At 44.3% G+C, this 27,978-nt stretch overlaps 1 protein-coding gene across 1 annotated transcript in view; it reads left to right on the forward strand.

Annotated features, from left to right (window-relative positions):
* The first annotated feature begins 20,707 nt into the window (after positions 1-20,707).
* Positions 20,708-27,978, forward strand: part of LOC119977433 (phospholipase A2, minor isoenzyme-like) — a 34,384-nt gene continuing 27,113 nt past the window's right edge. The window contains exon 1 of the mRNA XM_038818338.1: positions 20,708-20,749. Coding sequence (XP_038674266.1) covers positions 20,716-20,749 — 34 coding nt within the window. The 5' untranslated portion in view covers positions 20,708-20,715. The remainder of the gene's footprint in view (positions 20,750-27,978) is intronic.

Genomic DNA, 27,978 nt, shown 5'->3' on the forward strand with positions numbered 1-27,978 from the left:
CTGGTTTTGCAGCACACGAACTGTTTTAGTATCTGGGAAGTTGTGCAATTATCAGTGACCATTCCCACCTTCTGACCTTATGATGTGGGAAAAGGTAGCTGAAGGCGGTTGGGCCTACGACACCATCCTGAGAAACTCCTGTATCAATCTCCTAGGGCTGAGATGATTGGCCTCCAGCTACCACAATCACCTGAGAGTCATCGAGCTCTACAGCACAGACAAGGACCTTCAGGCCATCACCTCACACTGGTAAAAAATAACCACCTCACTATTCTAATTCGATTTTCCAGTACTTGGCCCATAGCCATGTATGCCTTGGCATCGCAAGTGCACATCTAAATAATTCTTAAATATTATGAGGGTCTCTGCCTCTTTCAGGCAGTGAGTTCCAGACTCTCACCACCCTCTGGGTGAAAACATTTTTCCTCATATCCCCTCTAAACCTCCTGCCCCTTACCTTAAATCCCAGATCATTAATCCCTCCACCAATTTACGGATCAGAGCACCTACACTCATGTCTAAATCATTTATATGAACCGCAAACATCAAGGGCCCCAACATTGATCCCTGGGGGACCCCACTGGACACAGGCTTCCATTATATGAGATATGACTTCAGCCAGAAATGCATCTGATTATCCCTTTAACCCCATTTTACTGTGTCCTCCTCACTGGTAGCTTATTCCACAATTCTATTGATCTTAGTCTGGAGGATAATCATAATCACTGAGCAGATGCAATTTAAGTTCTCACTTTTTTCAATTGCTTTAAGCTATTAAAAGGCACGTAATCTTTTCAATAAAAGGAACATAACTCACAAATTAAAATCAAAAATGGTTCAAATTAAATAAAACTGGGATTGCTTAAATCCAATCAGCCCATCACAAATCACATTCACACTGCTCCCTCCTGCAAACACAACTATTGTTTCAGCTTTTACCCTCTCTCTCGCACGCACACAGACTCAAATTTAGTGGTGGAAAATCAATGGAAGCCCTTGAAAGTTAGCAGATGTTAACCTGTATGCGTAAACGCTTTTAAAGTCTCTAAACGCTGATAAGACTGCTCACTCCCACAGCTCATTCCGCTCCCAAAAGAAAAAATATAAAATTCAGCGATAAAACCTACTTCTTCACCTGATGTAGTTTAAGGCTAATTATAGGGCTGGGCAACAAGTACCGGCCTTGTCAGCGAAGTTGATGCCCTTGAATAATTAAAGAAAAAGCTAGCTATTGCATGGGGAAATTGACCCATACAGATCAGGAAGGGCCCAGGTTTCTTCTGTGACACAATATTACATTAGCCAATCTTGGCTTAACACTCATGAGACCCACAGGGATATGCTAATCAATCTCCCCATGGGACTGTAGAATACAAGCTCCCCACTCGTGGACGGAGGCCCACCCAGCTGGCTCATAAACTTGCCCTTGAAAAGCCGGTTCAGACTGGGACCACCACTTCTGGTAGTCCTAACTCAGACCTTCAAGTTGTAAGCTGTGTTGCAGCCTTTCCTTTACGTTAACTAAATAAATGTTCTTCAATTTCCTTCTCTGGCCTCCTGAGCTTTTAAAATTGGTCACCAAAATTGACCTCATTGCCCTTGGTTTACTGAGTGAAAAGTTGGCTAAGATGCTTTCTCTTGCTTGATCAGGGTATCTTCTGATTGTACAAAGGGTCTCTGCTCTTAATTGGGCAGAAAATCTACAGATAATTGCATATGCTGTCCATCACTCACCATGGGAAGTGAGGGCATGCCTGTGGTGTCAGAGTCAAATATCCCGCTGATATTACATTTTTAGGGACACACATGAAAAATGGCCATTGAGACAAGGGAACAGAGAATGCCAGGTACCCATGGAACCAAACACTGACAAGAAGAGATCAGAGACACAGAAAATTGGCACAAGGAAGGAGAAGAGGAAGTATGGCCAGAATTCTTGGGCCATTAGGATTTTCTATTCCCACTGGCAGCGCACCCCCACCAGTGGGTTTCCTGGCGGTACAGGATGGATTCAAAGGGAAATCCCATTGACAAGCAGCGGGAGTAGAAAATCCCGCCGTTTGCGAATTGCGCGCCGCTGAGAAACTTGCGGCTGGGGGGTCCGGAGAATCCTGCCTTATACACTCGACAAAAAGGTTGTTCTCTAATGCCCATCATGGCATTTGGCAACTCTCATTATCCTGTTTGAGTTTCAATCATGTATAATTTCAATACATTTGTTTGTATTTTCTCACCTTCTCCCTCACCTTATACTACAATTCTGGTCCAGGTACTAGGTGTCCTCTAAAAAACTTGTGCAAGTGGTCAATCCTCACACATTGAGCTTAGACAATAAAGTGTTAGAACATGCCGCACTGATTCTGATCATGTTCATGTCCAACATTCTTACAAGGGCCCTTTCCCAATAATGGTCTCTGAATAGCAACAGGCATTATGATCTCAGTTGTTTTGTTTCCCACCTTACAGATTGACGAACTCAAAAGCAATTTTTTCCCTCTTTTATCTGCGTTCCGATGCTCCATCTCGTCTTTCACCTGTTAAAACATTGTTCAAGCAGAATCCCAATTCTTTTGAAAAAATATTTATATATAAGATCGCATCAAACAAAAGCAGAAAAAACCTACAGTTATCAATGTACAACAAGTACAGCACAAAACAACAGTCATTACCTAGATGGGAACAAATAAGACCAGATGAATCATAGACAAAACGTGCAGATTCTTCACAGACAGTGACTCAAGCTGGGAATCGAACCTGGGACCCTGGCGTTGTGAATCGACAGTGCTAACCACTGTGCTACCGTGCCGCCATAGGGACACAGGTTGCAGATCCCTTGGCCTCCTGTAGGGTTATAACACCCCTACCCTCCATGTCTGATACATCTTCCATCTTGATGGTGTTAGCCGTCTAGCAGCTGATGTATAAAGAGTCAAATGTGCTGCATCTTCTCACAAACATCTTTATTTTCCTTTAACACAATTCATTACAAAAACCTCTATCATCACATCACATGCTACAAAGGCCACTGAAGCTTCTTTACATATCAGTGTCAATTATTGGATACTTAACATAAATGAGACATTTAATTGGAATGTTTCTTAACCCATTCCTTAACAGCTTCCCCTTCCTTGGACAAAAATAATAATTTGGTGAAAACAAAATTACAAGAAACTCAAAAACACATGCAATTTCCCCCTTCTATTTTTTAGTTTTGGAAGGTAAAAAAACAAAGTCACTGAACCAGGCGCCCTTCATTAACATTATCCAAAAGTTTCTGTGAGCTAGCCCCTCTTTTTGTAAAACATTCGAACAATTGATAGCTACTGTTGACCCATTTAATTTTTGCTATCTCCCCTCTGTCCAACGTCAAACTTGCAATGTCAATCCTTAATCTTTTCTCATTGACACTTTTTGTAGAGTGTAAATTTTTCCCACAGGGATTTATTGTTAATGTGACACCTCAATGGGTATGTTACCCAAATCCCGTAATCCCAAAATTTCTGTCAATATCTAAGATATATAAGACGGTGCTCCTTCTCCCGGCATACAAGCAGAAACTCAAGCGGGAGAATCCAGCTAAGAAGGTTGTGCAGTGCTGGCCCAAGGAGACAGAAGAGCTCTTACGTGACTGCTTAGAGACAGTGGACTGGTCCATATTTAAGAACTCAGCGACTAACTTAAATGAGTATGCCACCACCGTCACAGGCTTCATCAGCAAATGTGTGGACGACTGCGTGCCAAAGAAAGCAGTATTTACGTTCCCCAACCGGAAACCATGGCTCAATCGCGAGATTGACTCCCTACTGAAGGACAGATCTGAGGCGTTCAAGGCAGATGACATTGACCTATACAAGAAATCCAGGTACGACCTCCGCAAAGCCATCCGAGATGCCAAGAGAGAATATCAAACCAAGCTAGAGTCACAGACAGACTTTCGGCGGTTGTGGCAAGGACTAAACAACATAGCGGGCTACAAAGCGAAGCCGATCAGTATCTCTGGCAGTAGCGCACCCCTTCCCAATGAACTCAATGCATTCTACGCTCAGTTCGAGCAGGTAACCAACAATCCGCTGTCGAGTGCCTCAGCAGCCCATAATTCACCCATACCCACCATCACAGCTTCTGAAGTCAGATTGGCCTTCCTGAAAGTGAACCCTCGGAAGGCGATGGGCCCGGACGGGATCTCTGGTCATGCACTCAGAGCCTGCGTGGACCAGCTGGCAGAGGTATTCACAGACATCTTTAACCTGCCCCTACTCCACTATGAGTTCCCCACCTGCTTCAAGAAGACCACCATCATAAAGGTACCAAAGAAGAACCAGGCAACGTGCCTCAATGACTACCGTCCGGTGGCCCTGAGTTCAGTTGTAATGAAGTGCTTCGAGAGGTTGATCATGAAGTGCATCACCTACATACTCCTAGAACGCCTTGATCCACTGCAATTTGCATACCGTTGCAACCGGTCCACTTCAGATGCCATTTTCCTGGCCCTACACTAATCCCTAGAGCATCTCGAAAACAAGGACTCCTACATCAGACTCCTATTTATTGACTTCAGCTCTGCCTTCAACATAATCCCAGCCAAGCTCATATCATTTAATCCACATGCACACTTGTTCAACTTCCAGAGTACCTCTTCTGTGTTAGCTGCCTCTTTAGGAGGACGGAGAAAAATGTCTCTCTGAAGCTGATGCCCCTGCAAAAAGGCAGATTTTATATCTATAGATTTGCATTCCCATGCCTTTGTGGCTAATAGAGACAAGAGATCTTTAAAATAACCTTTCCTGCCGGAAGTGAATCTACCCTTAAATCCTGATCTTCTAAGCTTCCTTCAAATCCCCTTGCCACAAGCCTGGCCTTTGCCTTATAAGTTCCATCCGGAAGAACCTTTTCTGTGCAAATCCATCTGTGGGCTGGAAATCTTTGTCTTCTATCTAGTACTTCCGTGTATATCCCAAATTCACTCCAACTATGCAGTTCTTGCTGTTTGGCATCTTTTAAAAAATTTTTCATCTAATTTATTGGAAGCCACCAAAATCTCACGTACTATGTCCCCTGTCCCGTCTGGTATCTCGTTCTGTACTGCTACTGCTTGATCTTTCCCTTCTGCTATGGGATGTCCTTTCAATAGTTCTCGACCTTTTCCCGTGGACTTGTTCACTATCCGATGAACTATCTGAGCTGGCACTGCGTTTCTGTGCCCTCCATTTTTGAACGTCATGTTCCCAATCAATTGTCTGACACCCTCCCCGGCTGCTGTACATTCAACCAATGTTTATATTTTCAAGTGGCCTTCCCTGCTCTACTAATAACAGTTGAATCCTTCCGTCGACTAGACGCTTCAGGCAAATATGTTACTTTTGTACCAACTTTTGGCAGTTGTCCTTTCGGAAAAATGGCCTGTTCTAATTCATCAGAAATATTGTGTTCCTCTACAGACATCCTGTCTATATCAGTTAACTGGTCCTCATAGTTCTGTAACACGTGCGTACCAGATGACCCTGGTTCCTCGTCATGTCTGTCTGCTCTGTCTAAATTTGAAAATTTGTAATCTGTACCCATTATCCTTGATGAATATACCCCAACAGTTTGATTGCCATGTTTCAAAATATTTGTTTTGCCATCTGTGCCTATGATCTTCTCTGGGCCTTTCCATTCATTAAAATTGTCTCTCTTACAGTATACTATGTCTCCTTGCTGAAAAACAGTATTTGATGGCCGTACATTATGCCTTAAAGTTCTGTGAATTCTTTCAGAGATTTCTGCTTCCAAAATAGCTTTTCTACTGCTGTGTAATGCATTTAAATGCTTGGCAAAGGCAGAGCTAATCATAATCCCTTCCCAAGCTGGCGGCTGGTCATCCAAAATGGACGGAATTTTAGGATTTATACCAAACACTAATTGATATGGACTATAGTCCCAACCATCTTCAATGAATTCTTTGCATGTACTCCTCACTAAAGCTAAATTGAAATTGAGTTTGGTCTATCTGCCAAAATTTTCCGAATCATGTCATCTATTACAGCATGGTTTCTTTCACACACACCATTACTAAATGGGCTTTCCGCAGCCGTATTCATAACTGTGATATTCATGTTTTCACACATATTCTGAAACTCATCATTAGTAAATTCTCCCCCATTGTCCAAAAGGAGTTTTGCCAGTGGGCCCATTCCTGTCCCTACCCTTTTTCCACGTTTTAAACCAGAATTACTCTCTTTTCTTTACTTTGTACAAAAGTTGATTGACTAAATCTGGTTGCTAAATCTATAAAATGCAAAATAAATATATTGTTAGCTCTGTCCAAGATCTTAAGGTCCATGTCGTTAAAATCCCTGGCCAAAGGTAGGGTTACTATCGGTTGTGATGGTGTCCTTCTGTACTTCCTACAAACTTCACAGTGATCACTAACCTGTTCTATCAGCTTAGTATAGTCTTCATCCCTTAACCCTGCATCCTTTAATACATTTTTCAGCCTCCGAGGAGACGGATGCACAAATTGTCTATGCAGTTTTAATACAACAAACCTTTTATCAGCTAAAGTCCCATTTCCAACTGCCATTAACACATCCTTAACAACTGCACCTGAAATATTATTTGTCAGTAATGGCATACAATAGTATCCCAACTGTGTAAATTGTAAGTCTACCGTCTTTCCAAAAACTGTTGCCTTATCCTATTCCATATCCAATTTCATGTGTGCTTTCTTCATCGATGGTCTGCTCAGAAGCAAAGGTATTTCACTTGATACAACATCCGTGCTAATGAAATAATTCACTCCGGCAACATTGCAAGGGATCACCACTCTTTTCAGCAACTTCAGAGTATTATCATCCCCAAACCTGAAACTTGTGGAACTTTCAAATTCCTTAACCTTGTTACGATTTTCAGCATTCAAAGAGTCCAGGTAATGTTTTAACCAGTCAATCCCACACACTGTAGATGTGCAGCCACTGTCCAATACAGCACAATTGAAGGATTCTGCAACCAACATCCTCATTACCGCAGTAAAACTGCTTGGTAATAGGACAATGCCTTCTTTCTGGTCACTATCTTTTTCCTCTTCTGACTCTTCCATGTCATGTGGCGCTTCAGATACTCTATTATAATGTGTTGGACAGTAGAAAACATAATGGTATTGAGAATCACACTGAAAACATTGATTTATCATACCCCGGGCATTTCTGGGGTTCATCTTCCTATTTCCATTCCCCATGTCCCTCTTCCTATTATAGGTTCTAAATGGGTTGCTGTCCTCATAATTTCTGGGTTCCAATCTCCTTCACAACTCTTGCAACCTGTTTGTAGCCGTCTGATTTTGCCATCCTGTCAGTAGTGTATCTTCCATAGTCTGCTTTATTGCCGACTGTCATTAGAGCCATAGGAATCGAATGTTTCCCCAGAAACCTTTTTAAGGCCTCTGTCATCTGATCGAATAAAGTATCCTTATCCGCAAACTGAACTCCTGTCGAAACCAGGAGCCTATACATGTTGCTCACTCTAGCACAGTCAAGTAATTTAAATACCAACAGAGATTGTGGAAATTCCAGGCTGTGTTTCTGTAGCCTTTTATATAGTCTGCTAAATTCCATGGAGACATCCTCTGTTTTCTGGAATCTATTAAAATCTGACCATGCTTCATATGCACTTAACAAGTCATCCTTTTGATAAATCTTATCCATATAATGTAATAGAGTCTTCAAACCTTCTTCTGAGTCTAACTCTTCCAATTCCAGCTCAGAAAACACTTTGCTTTGGATTTTCTCTCATAAGGCAGTTACCTTAGTCCACATAAATACTGAACTTCTCCATTGGTCGTACAATCCCCTTTCAGAAAATAAGGGTGGGATAGTCATATCCGGCCATCTTTATCCTAGGTTCAGCCATATGTATACTTTTCGTTTCACTCACTCCTTGGTTGGGTCTGGAAAGGTTGTACCTTTCAACCCTTCACATTTGCACAGCAACCGCCCTCTGCTACCACTGTTAGTCGTCTAGCTGCTGTTGTATAAAAAGTCAAAAGTTCTGCTCCTTCTCACAAACATCTTTATTTTCCTTTAACACAATTCTGTACAACAAAGTCTATCATCACATCACATGATACAAAGGCCACCTGAAGCTTCTTTACATATCGGTGCCAATTACTGGATACTTAACATAATGAGACATTTAATTAAAATGTCTCTTAACCCATTCATTAACAGATGGTAGGAGTGGGGTGATCCTTTGCCTGCTTTGCTTGTGGATGTCTCCCGAACTCCTGCTGTTGTGGATCCGGAGGGGTATAATGAATCAGGAAGCATTGTTTTCAGGCCAAATGACTGGGTGGTTCTGCTGTGCTCAGCCCAGCAGTCACTACTGGGTCTGTTTTGACTGCTGTAGGCAAAGTCTACATGTCTGAGTCTGGGTCGAATGAGTAGACCTCCCGCTGCTCGGACTCGAGGGGCTCATCTGCCTCGCTGGGTGTCACCAGTGGCTCCAGGATATTTCCTGGCTCTGCGAACACGAACCGGGAAAAATAGGCCCAGAAGGTCACATTTCTGTTCTGGAGGGGTCGCTTGAATTAGACGTCAGGCCCTATGACAAAGCAAAAACAATTCCTGCAGACCTCACCCCCTCATGCCGCTGTAGTGATCTCTGTATATGTCAATGCATGATTAGTTAATGTGCAGTCAGTACAGTCAGATGATCATTAGATGGCAGCACTAACAGGAACTATATAAGGAGTTTCCCGCTCTTTCTTAGTGTTAGTGTGTGTATTGCAGCTAGAGGATAGAAGTGACCAGCTCAGAGTGTAGTGTATTATAATAATTGTTAATTTAATCTAATCTTAGTTAATTCTTAGTCAAAGTATTAAAGTTAAAGAACTCAGAAGTATATTATTTTGTTACTCAATAAATAATTTGTCATCAACTGGAAGACTTTGACTGTTTAACATCAAGTTAAATACAACTCGGCAAGACAAATGAGTAATATATATTACATCTCTGTAATATAACATGGTACCAGGTAAAAAAAAAGCTTTAAGAACAACTAGTAGTAAGATTCGGAAAGAAAAGAGAAAGTTCTGATACAGACTATTTGACTGTGGAAGTCCTCACAGCAAATAGATCCTTGACAATAAATTGATTCAATGGGCCATGTTCAAGCTCCACGGCAGCTGAAAACTACCGGTAACTTAAATTTAAATGTTAAAATATTTAAACTGCAGTTCCAACTCTATTTGGAAGCTCATGACTTAATACAGCCTCTGAAGATAGAAGAATAGCACTGCTACTGTCAATGGCAGGTCAGCAAGCTATAGAAATATATAATTCATTTATATACGCCGACAAAAGCAAATTTGGAGTGATTGTTGCGAAGTTTGATGACCTCTGCAAGATGCAGACAAATGAAATACGGGAGTGTTTCAGGTTTCATTAGAGTTTACAGAAAATCGGCAAACCAATCACATGCTTTGTCACCGACTTAAAACTATAGGCGCATACATGTAATTTACACGACTCTTTAATAAGAGATCAAATGGTTTATGGACCAAATGATGAAAGCCTAAGAGAAGCATTACTAAGACAGAATGATTTATCTCTCAAAATAGCAATAGAAAAATGCATTTCACATGTGCAGAGTAGAAATCAATACTTGGAATTTTATTACTGAGAAAAGGGCGCAAAGGTTCACCACGAGGTTAGGAATGTTAAAATGGTGTTGCAGGCAGCAAAGAAGCACGTTCGGGTTGGCAGCTGTCTTGTGCATGCACATTCCAACTTGGGACATGCGCAGTTCATTTAGAAATGCGAGACTCAACAGAAGAAGTCTGCGCATGCACAAATGTCACTCATGAATCAGAGAGACAACATCATAATGTGCTACAGATGTGGTAATGCCCACTTAAAGAAGAATTGTCCTGCTTAGGGAAAACAGTGCTTAAAGTGCTCAAAACGTAACTATTTCGCTTCTCAGTGTCAATCAGCAGCAATTTATCTCAATGCAACACAGAAAAAGCATTTCGATGTTCGATCCATCGATAAAACAGAAAACAAAAATTCACAAAACAATTTCTCAGAAGGTGATGAAAATCTTTCTCTGGAAAATATGTTTTTTGTTGGCATTATTGATACATCAGAGGATCTTCAATCAACATCAAAGAATCTTCAATCAACAGCAAAGAATCTTCAATCAACATCAAAGGATCTTCAATCAACATCAGAGGATCTTCAATCAATATCAGGAATCTTCAATCAAGGGCCGCACGGTGGCGCAGTGGGTCAGCCCTGCTGCCTCACGGCTCTGGGTCACTGTCTGTGTGGAGTTTGCACATTCTCCCCGTGTTTGCATGGGTTTTGTCCGCACAACCCAAAGATGTGCAGGGTAGGTGGATTGGCTAAATTGCCCCTTAATTGGAAAAATGAATTGGGTACTCTAAATTTTAAAAAAAGAATCTTCAATCAACAGCAAAGGATCTTCAATCAACAACAAAGGCTCCTCATCGAATTAACTTCATTGACAACAACAATGAATGGATAACGACAGTACATGTGAATGACAGCCCAATAATATTCAATCTTGACACTGGTGCTTCCGCCAATTTGATGAATTGCAAGGATCTCTCATCAATCCAAGGAGATTACGAGATTGTACCTGCGGCATGCAAATTAAACGATTATAATGGTAACCAAATTGTGTCATATTGATTGTGCCATTTAAACGTTGTCAACAAAGAAGTTCAGAAAACACTTTGTTTTGAAATTGTGGATGATCACAAAGCTTCTTTATTAGGTGCTCAAGCATGCAAGGAGTAGCAGTTATATGAAAAAATCTTCATGCACTCAAATGAGACATCATGACTGGAAGAAGACATTCAACAATTACTAAGTGATGTATTTCGCGGTTTGGGCACATTGCCATACCAGTACAAAATTTTACTTAAAAAGGATGCAAAACCCATCATACATCCACCAAGAAGAGTTCCAGCACCTCTACGAAACAGATTAAAAACTGAAATGCAGAGATTACAATTCTCAAGGCATAATTTCCAAAGTCACACAACCAACTGACTGGGTCAGCTCGTTGGTTTGTGTCAAAAATCCTTCAGGAGATCTTAGAATTTGTATGGATCCCAAAAATCTAAATAAAAACATACATAGGGAACATTACCCTATTCCCAAACGCAAAGAAATTACTTCTGAAATGTCAAACGTACGCATTTTTACAAAGTTAGATGCATCACAAGGTTTTTGGCAGATGCAGCTTGACGACTCCAGCAAGCTACTCTGTACATACAACGTGCCTTTTGGAAGGTACTGCTTTAATGGAATGCCCTTCGGGATCATCTCCGCCTCAGAGATTTTTCACTGAATTATGGAGCAGATGATGAAAAACATAGATGGTGTTAGAGTCTATGTGGATGACATCATTATATGGTCAACTACTGAGGAAGAGCATATTGTAAGGCTGAGGAATGTATTTCATCGAATACATCATTATGGTTTAAAATTGAACCACTCTAAATGCACATTTGCTACCTCGTCGTTGAATTTTTTAGGTGATACCATCTCAGCTAAAGGTGACAGACCGGATGAAGAAAAGATACAGAAAATGCAGCAACCAAAAGACAAGAAAGCTGTACTTAGATGTTTTGGATTCGTAAATTTCCTCGGGAAATTCATCTCCAACTTATCTTCAAAAACTGTTGCTCTACGAAACTTGACCAGAAAGAATACCGAGTTTGAGAGGACTCCACGCCACCATGCAGAATGGCTGGCCCTCAAACAACAATTAATAAAAGCTCCAAGTTTCAATTTATTTGATCCAAACAAACCCACAAAAATCTTGACAGATGCAAGTCAAGATGGAATGCAGTCTTACTTCAACAAGACAACCAGACAAATTTGATTCCTGTAGCATAAGCTTATAGAGCGATGACTGCCAGAGTGCAGGTATGCACAAATAGAAAAAGAATGTCTAAGACTAATAACAGGCATCACTAAGTTTCATGACTATGTGTACGGTCTACCTAAGTTCATAGTTGAGACTGATCATCTACCTTTAGTAAATATCATAGAGAAAAACCTCAATGATATGACACCAAGGAGCTGATTTAGCACAGTGGGCTAAACAACTGGCTTGTAATGTAGAACAAGGCAGCAGCGCAAGTTCAATTTCCATACCAGCCTCCCCAAACAGGTGCCAGAATGTGGCTTTTCACAGTAACTTCATTGAAGCCTACTTGTGACAATAAGTGATTATTATTATTAAGATTGCAGAGAATGATGATGAAGTTGAGGAGGTATGATTTTACATTAATCTATACTCCTGGAAAAGATCTTGGAATTGCAGATACACTTTCAAGATCTATACATATTGAGAATCTACCATTTGAATCCATCAATGACAGAGAAGCTAAACTGCAGTTATATAGAGAAACACTTCCTGCATCAGATGAAAGGTTAAAGCAGTTACATGATGAAACTCAAAAAGATGCAACCTTGCTTAGAGTTATCAATCATCTACAGCATGGGTGGCCAAAAGGACACTGTCTTCAGTATCAAAGTATTCAAGTAGAACTTACTGTGGTAGATGGCGTACTATTAAGAAATGACAGATTGTCATGCCATCAAATCTCAGGTCAGAAATGCTCAGCAAAATTCATGAAGGACATCTCGGCATCGAGAAGTGCAAAAGAAGAGCTAGACAAGCTGTGTATTGTCCGGGAATAAACAAAGAAATCACAGAGATGATAATGTTGTATTCGACATGTCAATGGCATCAACCGGCACAAAGTAGAGAAACACTACAACAACGTGACATAGCTAAGTCATCATAGAACATAGAACATAGAACAGTACAGCACAGAACAGGCCCTTCGGCCCTCGATGTTGTGCCGAGCAATGATCACCCCACTTAAACCCACATACCCCTAACCCAACAATCCCCCCATTAACCTTTACACTACGGGCAATTTAGCATGGCCAATCCACCTAACCCGCACATCTTTGGACTGTGGGAGGAAACCGGAGCACCCGGAGGAAACCCACGCACCCACGGGGAGGACGTGCAGACTCCACACAGACAGTGACCCAGCCGGGAATCGAACCTGGGACCCTGGAGTTGTGAAGCATTGATGCTAACCACCATGCTACCGTGAGGCCCCTATGGGTGAAAGTAGGCATTGACTTGTTCCACGCAAGTAGAAAAGACTATGTTCTTATCATTAATTATTATTCCAACTTTCCGGAAGTGATGAGACTACCTGATCGTACCTCTACAGCAATGATCAAAGCGTGTAAGGAAAGTTTTGGAGCCATGGCATTCCGCAAACTGTTATGTCAGATAATGGTCCGTTCTTTGCAAGCTGGGAGTGGACGGAATTTTCAAGACAGATAACTTCAACCACATTACCTCAAGTCCCCATTTTCCTTAATCAAACGGAAAAGTGGAGAAAGGTGTACACATTGTGAAGCAATTGTTAAGCAAAGCAAGAGATTCGCAATCGGACTTTTACTTGGCTTTACTATCATACAGAGCCTCTCCGTTAAATTCAGGTTTATCTCCAGCTCAAATGTTGTACAATCGTGAAATAAGAACAACTCTACCAAAAATTCATGTTGGTGATCCAGATCAACTGGGTGTGCCAAAAAGAATTCAACAGCAAAGTGAAAAACAACGAAGTTATTATAACAGGCACGCAAAACCACTGAAACCTCTAACAGCAGAAGACATTGTTAGAATCAGACCTTCTGATGGAGGATGGTCTGATACTGCTCTGGTTATTAGACAAGTATCCCCACGCTCCAACATAATCAAAACTACAGATGGTAGATTGATTAGAAGGAATTACTGTGGCCTTTTGAAAGTACACATTCATCAACCTGTCTTTCCAATTTTGAATTTAAATCAAGCTGAGCATTTCTGACCTGAGATTTGATGGCATGACTGTTATAACCTGCCTGCTTACTATTGGCTGGGGACTAATGACAATCCCATAATCCTGTGGGAGTATGAGCTTCCCCAATGAGGGGGCGGAGAAATCATTAGCAGACTCCCTGCATAAATAGAGCTGGCCAGTTTGGAACCAGAGAAAGAGAGAGGAGTGGGCAGCAAGGGAAGTTGCTGCTGCTGCTGCTGCTGCTGCTGCTGCTGCTGCTGCTGCTGCTGCTGCTGCTGCTGCTGCTGCTGCTGCTGCTGCTGCTGCTGCTGCTGCTGCTGCTGCTGCTGCTGCAGCATATATATGTTATTGTAAATAAATGTTATTTCTTTGTATCCTGAAAATTCGTGCTGGATTCTTCGTGGTCCTCACAAAAATGACAATCTGTCATTTCGTAATAGTACGCCATCTACCACAGTAAGTTCTACTTGAATACTTTGACACTGAAGACAGTGTCCTTTTGGCCACCCATGCTGTAGATGATTGATAAATCTGGGAATATCAAACAACCTGTTGAGAGTGAACAGAAGAACATCAAAGTGTCGACTTCTCCAAACAAGTTAAGAAGATCAACTAGGCGAAGAAAAAAAATGAATCATTTGAACTTATGAGCATTCGACTGATTGATTCATAACTGATGTACTGTGCATGACAGAATACTACATTTCATATGTACAATTTTCTTCATCGTGTATATAGAAAAATGTTAACACAAAAAAGGGGGATGTAATGATCTGTATATGTTAATACATGATTAATTAATGTGCAGTCAGATGGCAACACTAACAGGAACTATAGAAGGAGTTTCCCGCTCTTTCTTAGTGTTAGTTTATGTGTATTACAGCTAGAGGATAGAAGTGACCAGCTCTGAGTGGAGTGTATTATATTAATTGTTAATTTAATCTGATCTTAGTTAATTCTATTACCAGTCAAAGTATTAAAGCAAAATAACTCACAAGTATATTATTTTGTTACTCAATAAATAATTTGTCATCAACTGGAAGACTTTGACTTTTTTTAATAAACATTTTATTGAGGTATTTCTTTGGCATTGTAACAGCAACAAAATCACCAATGTACATAACAAGGAAAACATTAACATAGTGCAAATACCGCCTCCCAATCCTACAGGTTCTACCATTGTTTACCCCCCTAATCTATGCTAACCTAACCCCCTCCCCCCCCTTCTGCTGCCGATTAATTCTCTGCAAGTAAGTCGACGAATGGTTTGCACCTCTGGGCGAACCCTAACAGAGACCCTCTCATAGCTAATTTAATTTTCTCCAGGCAGAGGAAGCCCGTCATGTCCAAAAGCCAGGTTTCCGATTTCGGGGTCTTTGAGTCCCTCCATGCTCGTAATATGCGCCTCCGGGCTACCAGGGAAGCAAAGGCCAGAACGTCTGCCTCTTTCTCCTCCTGGATTCCCGGATCATGTGACACCCCAAAAATCGCCACCGCTAGACTCATTGCCACCCTCGTATTTAATACCGTGGATATGGCGTTGGCAAACCCCTGCCAAAATCCCCTCAGTTTTGGACATGCCCAGAACATATGGACATGGTTCGCTGGCATCCCTGCACACTTTGCACACCTATCCTCCACCCAAAGAATCTGCTCATCTGGGCCACTGTCATGTGAGCCCGGTGAACGACTTTAAATTGGATCAGGCTGAGCCGGGCACATAGAACATAGAACAGTACAGCACAGAACAGGCCTTTCGGCCCTCGATGTTGTGCCGAGCAATGATCACCCTACTCAAACCCATGCATCCACCCTATACCCGTAACCCAACAACCCCCCCCTTAACCTTACTTTTTTAGGACACTATGGGCAATTTAGCATGGCCAATCCACCTAACCTGCACATCTTTGGACTGTGGGAGGAAACCGGAGCACCCGGAGGAAACCCACGCACACATGGGGAGGACGTGCAGACTCCGCACAGACAGTGACCCAGCCGGGAATCGAACCTGGGACCCTGGAGCTGTGAAGCATTGTTGTGGTCGCGTTGACCCTACCCAACGCGTCCGCCCAGAGGCCCTCCTCTATCTCACCTCCCAGCTCCTCCTCCCATTTTTGCTTCAGCTCCTCGGTCTGTGTCTCCTCCGAACCCATAAGCTCTTTATATATGTCCGAGACGCTCCCCTGTCCTATCCATACTCTAGAAATCACCCTATCCTGAATCCCCCTTAGCGGCAGGAATGGGAAGGTTGGCACCTGTCGCTGCAGAAAGTCCTGCATCTGTAAATATCGAAATTAATTTCCCTCCGCCAATGCAAACATCTCCTCCAGCGCCCTCATACAAAGACTTTGACTGTATATCATCAAGTTAAATACAACTCGGCAAGACAAATGAGTAATATATTACATCTGTGTAATATAACAACCACCACCACCTCCACCCATGCCATATCCATGCTAATCAATGCCACCTCATTCCCCTAGCAGCCTCCCATGGTTCCTCATACCACTAATGTCACCCTGTACCACTCTACCCACCCCTATGGTCTCTCATACCCCAATGTCACCTTGTACCCTGCGACTTATCGTAAAGGCCTCTCATATCCCTATGCCACCATATGTCACTCCACATTTCCCATATGTCCTGCATACAATCTATGCTAAGCCAGGCCCCCACTCATTGCCATGGCCTTTTATGGCCTCGATGCCATCTTAGTCCCAACTCATACTAATGCATGCATTAGGGCAGCAAGGTAGCACAGTGGTTAGCACAGTTTCTTCACAGCGCCAGAGTCCCAGGTTCGATTCCCGGCTTGGGTCACTGTCTGTCACTTCCAACAAGAGGGGGGGGCGCGTTGGATTTGGTACTGGGTAATGAACGGGGCCAAGTGTTAGATTTGTCTGTGGGAGAGCACTTTGGAGATAGTGACCACAATTCGGTGTCTTTCACTATTGCAATGGAGAGGGATAGGGCCATATGGCAGGGCAAGGTTTATAATTGGGGGAGGGGTAATTTTGATTTGATTAGGCAAGAATTAGGGAGCATAAGATGGGAACAGAAACTGTCAGGGAAAGGCACAAATGAAAAGTGGAGCTTTTTCAAGGAACAAATACTGCGTGTCCTTGATAGGTATGTCCCTGTCAGGCAGGAAGGAAATGGCCGTGTGAGGGAACCATGGTTCATAAAAGAGGTTGAATGTCTTGTCAAGAGGAAAAAGGAAGAGTATGTAAGGGTGAGAAAACAAGGTTCAGTTGGGTCGCTTGAGGGTTACAAGGTAGCAAGGAATGAGCTAAAAAAAAAGGGCAAAGAGAGCTAGGAGGGGGCATGAGAAGTCCTTGGTGGGTCAGATCAATGAAAACCCCAAGACTTTTTACTCTTATGTGAGAAATAAAAGAATGACCAGGGTGAGGTCAAGGACAGTAGTGGGAACTTGTGCATGGAGTCAGAAGAAATAGCAGAGGCGTTGAATGAATACTTTTCTTCAGTGTTCACCAAGGAGAGGGGCCATGTTTTTGAAGACGAGAGTGTGATACAGGCGGGTAGGCTGGAGGAGGTAGATGTTCTGAGGAAGGATGTATTAGCAATTTTGAAAAACCTTAGGTTTGACAAGTCCCCTGGGCCAGATGGGATATATCCAAGGATTATTTGGGAGGCAAGGGATGAATTGCAGAGTCTTTGACTTTGATCTTTGGGTCCTCACTGTCCATGGGGATAGTGCCAGAGGACTGGAGAGTGGCGAATGTTGTCCCTCTGTTCAAGAAAGGGAATAGGAATGACCCTGGTAATTATAGGCCAGTTAGTCTTACTTCGGTGGTCGGTAAGTTAATGGAAAAGGTCCTGAAGGATAGGATTTATGACCATTTGGAAAGATGCAGCTTAATCCGGGATAGTCAACACGGATTCGTGAAGGGTAAGTCTTGCCTCACAAATTTGATTGAATTCTTTGAGGAGGTAACTGAGTGTGTAGATGAAGGTAGAGCAGTTGATGTCGTATACATGGATTTTAGTAAGGCATTTGATAAGGTTCCCCATGGTCGGCTTATGAAGAGAGTAAGGAGGTGTGGGATAGAGGGAAATTTGGCCAATTGGATAAGTAACTGGCTATCACATAGAAGACAGAGGGTGGTGGTGGATGGAAAATTTTCAGACTGGAGACCAGTTACCAGCGGTGTACCACAGGGATCAGTGCTGGGTCCTCTGCTATTTGTGATTTTTATCAATGACTTGGAGGAGGGGCTGAAGGGTGGGTCAGTAAATTTGCTGATGACACCAAGATTGGTGGAGTAGTGGATGAGGTGGAGGGCTGTTGTAGGCTGCAAAGAGACATTGATAGGATGCAGAGCTGGGCCGAAAAATGGCAGATGGGGTTTAACCCTGATAGGTGCGAGGTGATTCATTTTGGTAGAAAAAACTTGAATGCGGATTACAGGGTCAACAGCAGGGTTCTGAGGAATGTGGAGTAGAGAGATCTTGGGGTTCATGTCCACAGATTTCTGAAGGTTGCCACTCAAGTGGATCGAGCCGTGAAGAAGGCCTATAGTGCGCCAGTGTTTATTAATAGGGGGCTTGAGTTTAAGAGCTGTGGGGTTATGCTGCAACTATACATGACCCTGGTGAGACCACATTTGGAGTATTGTGTGCAGTTCTGGTCACCTCACTATAGGAAGGATGTGGAAGCATTGGAAAGGGTGCAAAGGAGATTTACCAGGATGCTGCCTGGTTTTCAGGATAGGTCTTATGAGGAAAGATTGAGGGAGCTAGGGCTTTTCTCTTTGGAGCGGAGGAGGATGAAAGGCGACTTACTAGAGGTTTATAAGATGATGAGTGGGATATATGGAGTGGACGTTCAGAGACTATTTCCTTGGGTGGATGTAGCTGTTACAAGGGGGATAACTAGAAGGTTGAGGGTGGGAGATATCGGAGGGATGTCCAGCATCTCACAGACCTCGGTGCACAGGTGCATCCATGTCATCATGGAGGCCCTATATACCCAGTCGGCACAATACATCCATTTCAATGTGGACCGAGCACACCAGGATGCCCAAGCAACGGGGTTCACCGCCGCCAACGCCACGGGCCCGGGGGGTGCTCCCCATACGAGCACCTGCAGATGACAGGCCGCGCTATATAAACCAAAAGGGGTTCCACTCAATGAATGAGCAGCTGACATGTGACCATCAGCTGCGCTTCATTCACCTCTAAGCCCGAAACCTGGGCGGTGTCCCCACGCATTCATCCTGGCACACTCGACGATTCATGACATGTTTGAAATGCCCCCCCGGCTACGGGGTTGGCTCCTGGGTGTCAGGAGTTATCCACTGAGGTTGTGCATAAGCAATCATGTCAATTTTAATAGATATGACCTCCATCCAGCAGGTGGCAGTAGAGAACAGCCACTTGACACTGTTACCTCAGGGAGTATTGAGATAGTCCCTATGGTTCAACGAATCTCCAGATTATAAATTTTACCTTTGCTTCAGTTGTCAGTAAGTATCCTGATGACTGAATTATTGTCATATGATATGACACCTCCTGTGCCTGATTCTGCTGCCTTTCTCCGCAGTGCTCTTAATAACTGTGCTTTTTACTGACAAAAGCAGGACACATATTGGTATATTTCACCAGCCATCACACTCACCTGACATGAACCCGCAGCATCAGGACCCTGCAGACGGGACAGGAGCTCCCTCAAATCTGAATCTGCCGCTTGGTATTGGAGCCTACCTACCCAATCCAATTGATGTTGTTCTTGAACTTTCAGCTGGGAGGGTTGGTGACACAATTGGGAAGGTTCTTGCATTCCGTGCCTTACAGACTGATGAGAAACCCATGCACTACCATCTGACAATATTATTACCCAATTTACCGACAAGTGGCTCACTACATTACTTTATTTAACCTTAACTCTTGCACTTGCTTTTCCACAGACACAGTGGCACAATGGTTAGCACTGCTGCCTCACAGCACCAGGGACCCGAGGTTGATTCTGATCTTGGGTGACTGTCCGTGTGGGGTTTGCACGTTCTCCCCATGCCTGTGTGGGTTTCCTCCAGATGCTTGCGTTTCCTCCCACAGTCCAAAGATGTGTGGATTAGGTGTATTGGCCATGCAAAATTTCCCCTTAGTGTCCAAAGATGTGCAGGTTAGGTGGGGTTCCAGGATTATGGGGATGAGGGGGGAGTGGGCCGAGAAAGAGTGCTCTTTCAGGGAGTTCAGTGCAGAAACGATGGGCTGAATGGTCTCCTTCTGCACTGTAGGGATTCTCTGGATTCCCTGGATACTGGCACCGGCACAAAATTCTAAACTCCATATTGAGTACTTTTGTTCCAACTACATCCAGCATCTAGCCAAGCTTCACCTCACTGGTCTCTAACTGGGACAAAGACAAATCACAGAGTGTCTTTAAGACAGAGATAGATAGGTTCTTGATTAATAAGAGGGTCAGGGGTTATGGGAAGAAGGCAGGACAATGGGGATGAGAAACATATCAGCCATGATTGACTGGTGAAGCAGGCTCAATGGGCCGAATGACCTATTTCTGCTCCTATGTCTTAAGGTCTTATGATCTAAGGTGTTTTCACCCTTGCCAGTATCAATACCCACCTTTCGCCAGTTTTAGCACGCATTGCGAAATCCTGTACTTTATTTTATCAGTCCTGATAATATTTTTTGATATTTCAGTTTAAATTTTCCACTGTTAATTTGAGAAAGTCCCATCTGTAATTTACAAATGCTGTCTTTTCAAAGTACACACTCTCAAGGACAAAACACAGGTATAAATCTGATGGATCTGAGAAAGACGTCCTTTAACGTTGGAAAGAGAATCGAAAATGCGATCCTTGGTCCTCACTGTGCTGCTTGCAGGTATGTAGAAAGGATACCCAAAGCACTGCATGGGGAAAAAAGGGGGAATGTGTTGCAATCTTTCAGGATCAGGGGATCAGGGGTTGTGGGGAGAAGGCAGGAGAATGGGGATGAGAAAGTATCAGCCATGATTGAATGGCGGAGCAGACTCGATGGGCCGAGTGGCCGAGGCGGCACAGTGGTTAGCACTGTTGTTTCACAGCTCCAGGGTCCCAGGTTTGATTCCCGGCTTGGGTCACCGTCTGTGCGTAGACTGCACGTTCTCCCCATATCTGCGTGGGTTTCCTCTGGGTGCTCCGCTTTCCTCCCACACTCCAAAGATGTGCAGGTTAGGTGGATTAGCCAGGCTAAATTGCCTTTAGTGTCCAAAAAGGTTAGACTGGGTTACGGGGAAAGGGTGGAGGTGTGGGCTTAAGTAGGGTGCTCTTTCCAAGGGCTGCTGCAGATTCGATGGGCCGATTGGCCTCTTTCTGCACTGTAAGATCTATGATCCATGACTGAGAGTTCAGTAAGGCATGGTGGGGAAAGTATACTATTTCAAAACATTGGAAGTAGTGCTGTTGTGCTTATCATCTCCATATGTTACTGGAGATGTTATCAGCTTTAAGACATAGGTTTACAATGTTGAAAGCAGAGCTTTTGTGCGGGGAGTGGGGGTGGGGTATATCCAATTAAAATCGGACATGTTACTTATTTATGAATCTATGTTCACATTATGTACATTAACTGAGCAATGTGCAGGTCTGCATGCAACTGTACTATATACAGCGTAACAGATGGAAATGTGTTTATATCTTGAACAATACCACCCCTGTATGTGTTCATATCAGCTCCTGGGAGGCTGATTGCAGTTTCCTCAAACAGAAGCGATTAGGGCCAGCGCACGCTTCAAGGAGCCAGTATTTTCCTGGATATAGAAAGTGTACAAATGGTGCACACTTCATGTATCTCTCCTGCTTGACAAGCAGCTCTTCTTTGATACCCATGTGGCGTTTGAGTTTTGCTGTAAAATTCTACTCTCGTTGGGAACTGGGTGGGATTACATAATAGATAACGAATAAACCAATCAAAGACTCAATGGGGCATGGTGGATCCTCTGATGTTTGTAAGATTACCTTCCAGCTGTTATTCCATCGAGCTGCAGGAGGGCAGTAGTTGGGGCAGTAGGAGAGGTGGGTATAATTTTGCCTTTTAAAAAGCATCGAGACAATTATATGGGAAAGCTGGGTAAAGAGGGATATGGGCCAAATGCGGGCAATTGGAACTAGCTTAGTGGTTAAAACTGGGCGGCATGGACAAGTTGGGCCGAAGGGCCTGTTTTCATGCTGTAAACTTCTATGACTCTATGAGAACAGATGTTTCGCCTTCAAAATGGTGCAGACTGAAACAAAACCATAAAAAGTATTTTATACTGTTGTTGGTGAGATGATTCATGCAGCTACGAGGGACATGAAAGTAGGCAATTTTCAGAACCATTTTCCTCAAATCATTGCGTAATACTGTATTGAAGATGGTTGAATCCTTCACTTCATTACCTCTGGAGATCAGGAACTATTTTAAAAGAACTATCCTCAGGGTATTGAATTGCCCGGCTAGAGACTGTATGTGGCCTTTGGATAGAGCTTGTTACCCTCTTGTCCGGCATCCAGTCTTGAGTTAGTTACAATTTCCTTCAATTAAACATTGGGAAGCCCAATGCTATGGTCCAGCCCCACAATGTATTCAACATCCTTGATACAAGGGAAACAGGGAGATTTCCTAAGTGCCCCTGTGAATGGATCCATTTGATGCTGATTTATTGGTAATCCCTTTATCCATGAAAATCCTGTCTCTTTCAGTTAGTGGACCAGGCAGTCAATCCATCCATGTTTGCCACCTACTCCTTCCCATCAGTTACTGTATATGGTTAGGGCAGCACGGTAGCACAGTGGTTAGCATTGTTGCATTCTCAGCGGCAGAGTCCCAGGTTCAATTCCTGGCTTGGGTCACTGTCTATGCGGAGTCTGCATGTTCTCCCTGTGTCTGCGTGGGTTTCCTTCGGGTGCTCTGGTTTCCTCCCACAAGTGCCATAAGACGTGGTGTTAGGTGAATTGGACATTCTGAAATCTCCCTCTGTGTACCCGAACAGGCACCAGAATGTGGCAACTAGCGGCTTTTCACAGTAACTTCATTGCAGTGTTAATGTAAGCTTATAAAGATCACTAATATTATTATTATTACAGAACGACCTGTCCATAAGCTTGGCATCAAACGAGCTCCCTACTTCCATTTCTGTACCATTTCCATTCCAATCCCTGCCCTCAACTCACCTGCTGCTGAAAATCTCATTCATGCCTCTGGAATTTATGGTTTCCTGGCCAACCTCCTATCTTCCTCCCTCAGAAACTTCAATTTATCCACAACTCTGCTGCTAGTCTCCTATCCTAGAGCAAACCCTGCTCACTCATCAACCTTATCCTTGCTGGATTCCGGGCCCCAATATGTCCAATTCACAATTTAGATCCTTCTGTTTACCTTTCTCTTCCTTTCTCTGTAACCTCGTCCAGCCCAAATTCTCTATTTTTCTGACTCTGCTCTTTGTTACATCCTCACTTCCTTTCATCCATTATTGATAGCTGTGCCTTCGGATACCCTAGCCCCACGCTATGGAATTCCCTCACCATATATCTAAATTTAATTTAATTTAAGATATAATTTAATTTAATTTCTCTTAATTTAAGACCATCTTTAGAACCCATCTGTTTTGGTAGAGCTCTTGGCGAACTTCCCCTTTATTTGAGATAAGGGCAGCTCGGTGGCGCAGTGGGTTAGCTCTGCTGCCTCATGCCACCGAGGACCCAGGTTCGGTCCCGGCTCTGGGCCACTGTGTGGAGTTTGCACATTCTCCCCACGTTTGCATGGGTTTCGCCCCCACAGCCCCAAAAAGCTGCGCAGGGTCGGTAGATTGGCCACGCTAAATTGCCCCTTAATTGGAAAAATGAATTGGGTACGCTAAACTTAAAAAAATAAAATAAAATAAATTTGAGACATTTTTCTATGTTAAAGACTTTTTGTAAATGAGAGGTGCTGTTAAACCACAATAGCTACACAATAGCACCTTTAACATGATAAACATGTTTCACAGGGGCATTATAAAACAAAAATTGACATCAAGACACCTCTTAGCTCAGATGAATAAAAACTTGGTCAAAGACGCAGGTTTTCAGGAGTGTCTGAAAGGAGCAAAGCGAGGTGGAGAGGTTGTCAGGTGACAAGGTAATGAGGTGTAGGGAAGGGATTCAAAAGGCAGCGATGTTCAATTGAAGATGTTCAAGTGGCGAGAGTTAGTTGAGCCCAGACATCTTGGAGGGTTGTGGGGTTAGAGGAGATTACAGAGATAGGGATGGTGAGGCCAGGCGGAGATTTGAAAACAAGGATGAAAGTTTTAAAATCTCAACTTTGCTTTACTGGGGGAAGCGTGATTTAGAGACCACAGGGGTGGCAGTAAATCAGGACTATAGAGGTGGCTATAGATTGTCTTAGTGATGCCGCAAATACATGGTCAGTAGCTCATCTTGGGTTCCAGCATTCATCCATTTCCCTTTGATATTGATTTAACTATGTTATGATTGACAGCTTTGACACACACATCCAGCTGTCAGCATTGTTCCATTCATCTCCCTTCACAAGCAACTTTGAAGTGGTCAGCTGTGAAACTAACAGCACTTAACTCAGTTTGAAGTGATCCAGGAGCTGTCAATCAAAGGTTTTATAAACATTGCAGTTAGTTTCACAGCTGACCATTTCAAAGTTACTCAACCTAGTGTGTGTGGAAGCTGTCAATCACAGCCTAGCAAAATCAATATCAAAGAGAAATGAATTAATGGCTTGCAGATGAAAGATCTGATGGGGTTTAAACCAGCTGACTGGTTTTCTCTTTCCAGGAATTGACAGGTGCTGCTTCCTCTGCCTGAGCCAGCAGGTGTATTGCACAGATGAGTTTTAAAGCAATGATTTTTTTTTCAGACTCTGTCTGGGCTGCTCTCTAGCTTCCCGACAGGGATCTCTATTCTGGGGGTTTCTTTATTTAAGGGTCTCTGTCGGAGGTCTCTTTATTTAGGGGGTCCTGTGGGGTCCTCTTTATTTAGAGGTCTCTGGTAGGAGGCAGTGGGAGTTGTGGTGGGGGTTGGGGTTGTTTTTGCTTATTGGGATGTTATGGCTGTAACTTGCTTGTCTCCCTGGGGGCGGGGTTTGGGGTCTTTGTTTGTGGCTTCACACAGGGCTATTTTGATGGGAATGGGGAGGGTCGGTTGAGTGAGTGCAGACGGTTCAGTTTTCCTCTGGGGGTTATTTTCCTTTGTTCCTCTTTTTTTTTCTTTCTTCGTTTGTTGTTATTGCTGTTTGCACCAAGGGGTCCCCCAAACAGGCTGTTCACATGGAATGTGAGAGGGTTGAATGGGTCGGTGAACAGGTCCCGCGTGCTTGTGCATTTGAGGAGCTTAAAGGCGGATGTGGCTTTCTTGCAGGAAACGCACCTGAAGATCGGGGATCAGACCAAGCTAAGGAAATGGTGGGTCGGTCAGGTCTTTCATTCAGGATTAGATTTGCAGAAGCAGGGTGTGGCGGTCCTGATAAATAAGCAGGTAGCGTTTGAGGTGGCAGACTCCAGGGGAAGGTTTGTAATGGTGAGTGGGAAACTGGAGGGGATGCTGGTAGTTTTGGTGAAATTTTATGCCCCACACTGGGACGATGTTGAGTTTATGAGGCGGCTGCTGGGTTAGATCCCGGCCCTGGACTCGCACCAGATGAGAATGGGGGGGGGGGGATTTTAACACGGTAATGATTGAGCCAAAATTGGATTGGTCGAATCCGAGGTCAGGGAGGGTATCAGCGGTGGGGAGGGAATTGAAAGAGTTTATGGAATATATGGGAGGTGTGGACCCGTGGAGATTTGGTAGGTCGAGGGAGATGGAATTTTCATTTTTCTCCCATGTATATAGGGTGTACTCCTGGATTGACTATTTGTGATGAACAGGACTTTGTTGGTGGGAGTGGTCTGTTCAGAATACTCGCCGATTATGTTTTCAGACCACACGCTGCATTGGGTGGACTTTCAGGTGTATCGTTGGGGGGGGGGGGGGGGGGGGGATATGTGCAGTGCCCGCAATGGAGATTAGATGTGGAACTATTGGCAGATGAGGTGCTTTGTGAGCGGGTAAGGGCTCCTATTCGGGGGTATGTGGAGCTGAATGACACGGGGGAGGCTTTGGCCGCCGCGCTATGGGAGGCGCTGAAAGCAGTGGTGCGGGGCGGGGAGTTTATTTCAATACGGGCGCATAGCGACAGGATGGAGCAGGTGGAGAGGCCAAGGTTAGTGGATAAGATTCTGCAGGTGGATAGAAGGTATTCAGAGGCCCTGGAGGAGGGGTTGTTGAGGGAGTGGCAGAAACTTCAGATGGAGTTTGAGCTGCTATCCACGGGTAAAGCGGGAGAGCAGTTGAGGAGGGCTAAAGGGGCGGTCTATGAATATGCTGAAAAGGCGAGGAGGATGTTGGCACATCAATTGAGGAAGCAGGAGGCTGCGAGGGGGATTGGAAAGGTGAAGGATAGGAGGGGAAGCACGGTTTTAGGTCCGGTGGGGGCGAATGGGGAGTTGAGGACTTTTATAAGAGGCTATATGATTCAAAACCCCCAGCTGGAGTGGAGGAAATGATGCGTTTTTTAGAGGGGTTGGAATTCCCCAAGGTGGCGCAGGGCCTGGTGTAGGGACTGGGAGCCACCGTTGGGCTGGTGGAGAATTTGGAGGGTATGGGGGGTGATGAAGGCGGGGAAGGCCCTGGGCCCGGTTGGGTTCTCGGTGGAATTTTATAAAATGTTTTTGGGGGACCTGCGACCCCTGCTGGTAACGGCATTCAATGAGGAGAGGGCAAAGGAGATACTCTTCCACCCCCCCCCCCCCCCCCCCCCCCACACGCCATGGCACCACAGGCCTCAATCTCCTTAATTTTAAAGAGGGATAAGGACCTGGAACAGTGTGGGTCCTACCAACCAATTTCATTGCTAAAGGTGGACGCTAAGTTGCTGGCCAAGATCTTGGCCTCACTGATTGAGGACTGTGTGCCGGGGGTGGTAGGGGAAAACCAGACGGAGTTTGTAAAGGGGCGGCATCTGTCGGCTAATATTAGGCATTTGTTGAACGTTATAATGATGCCCTCGGAAGGACGAAGTGTGGAGGTGGTGGTCTCCATGGATGCAGAGAAGGCCTTCGACCGGGTGGAGTGGGACTGTTTGTGGGACGTTTCGGGGCGGTTTGAGTTTGGGCAGGGGTTTGTGGATTGGGTCCGGTTATTGTACCTGGCACCGGCAGCGAGTATGCGAACGAACCGGGTGAGCGTGGTGTATTTTAGGTTGCATCGTGGGACGAGGCAGGGATGCCCACTCTCCTCGTTGCTCTTTGCCTTGGCGATAGAGCCACTGGCGATGGTGCTTAGAGCGTCAAGGGATTGGCAGGGGAAAGTGCGGGGGGGAAGGGGTGGGGAGTGGAGCATAGAGTCTCGCTGTATGCGGATGATCTATGCTCTATATATCAAACCCTCAAACCCACTGGAAGGTATTGGAGGGATTATGGGCACATTGGAAGAATTTGACCAGTTGTCGGAGTATAAATTGAATATGGGGAAGAGTGAGGCTTTCCCAATCCAAGCAAGGGGGTAGGAGAGGAGGTTGGGGCAGTTGTCATTGAGAGTAATGGGAAATAGCTTCAGGAATTTGGGGCATTCAGGTGGTGCGGGGGCGGTTACACAAATTGAATTTGGCCTGGCTGGTGGGGCAAATGAAGGGGGATTTGAGGAGGTGGGATGTGCTCCCGCTGTCGTTGGTGGGACGGGTGCAATTGGTGAAGATGACGGTTCTCCCGAGGTTCTTATTTGTGTTCCAGAATCTCCTGATCTTTATGCCAATGGCTTTTTTCAAGAGGGTTAATTCACTGATTTTGGGGTGACGAGTAAAGCCCCATAGGCATGAAGGTGCTGCTGGAGGGGGGCGGGAGGGGGCAGGTTAGTTTTTCCAAACTTGATGAATTATTATCGGGCAGTGAATATAGCCATGGTCAGGGAGTGGTTATTGGGGGAGGGGTCGGTGTGGGGTTGGATGGAGGCAGCCTTTTGTAAGGACTCGTGTTTAGGGACACTGTTGACGACGCCTCTGCCGTTCTCCCCAGCCAGGTACTCCACAAGCCCGGTAGTAGTTGC

Source organism: Scyliorhinus canicula, chromosome 1 (genome assembly GCF_902713615.1).
Source record: "Scyliorhinus canicula chromosome 1, sScyCan1.1, whole genome shotgun sequence".
Lineage (NCBI taxonomy): Eukaryota > Metazoa > Chordata > Chondrichthyes > Carcharhiniformes > Scyliorhinidae > Scyliorhinus > Scyliorhinus canicula.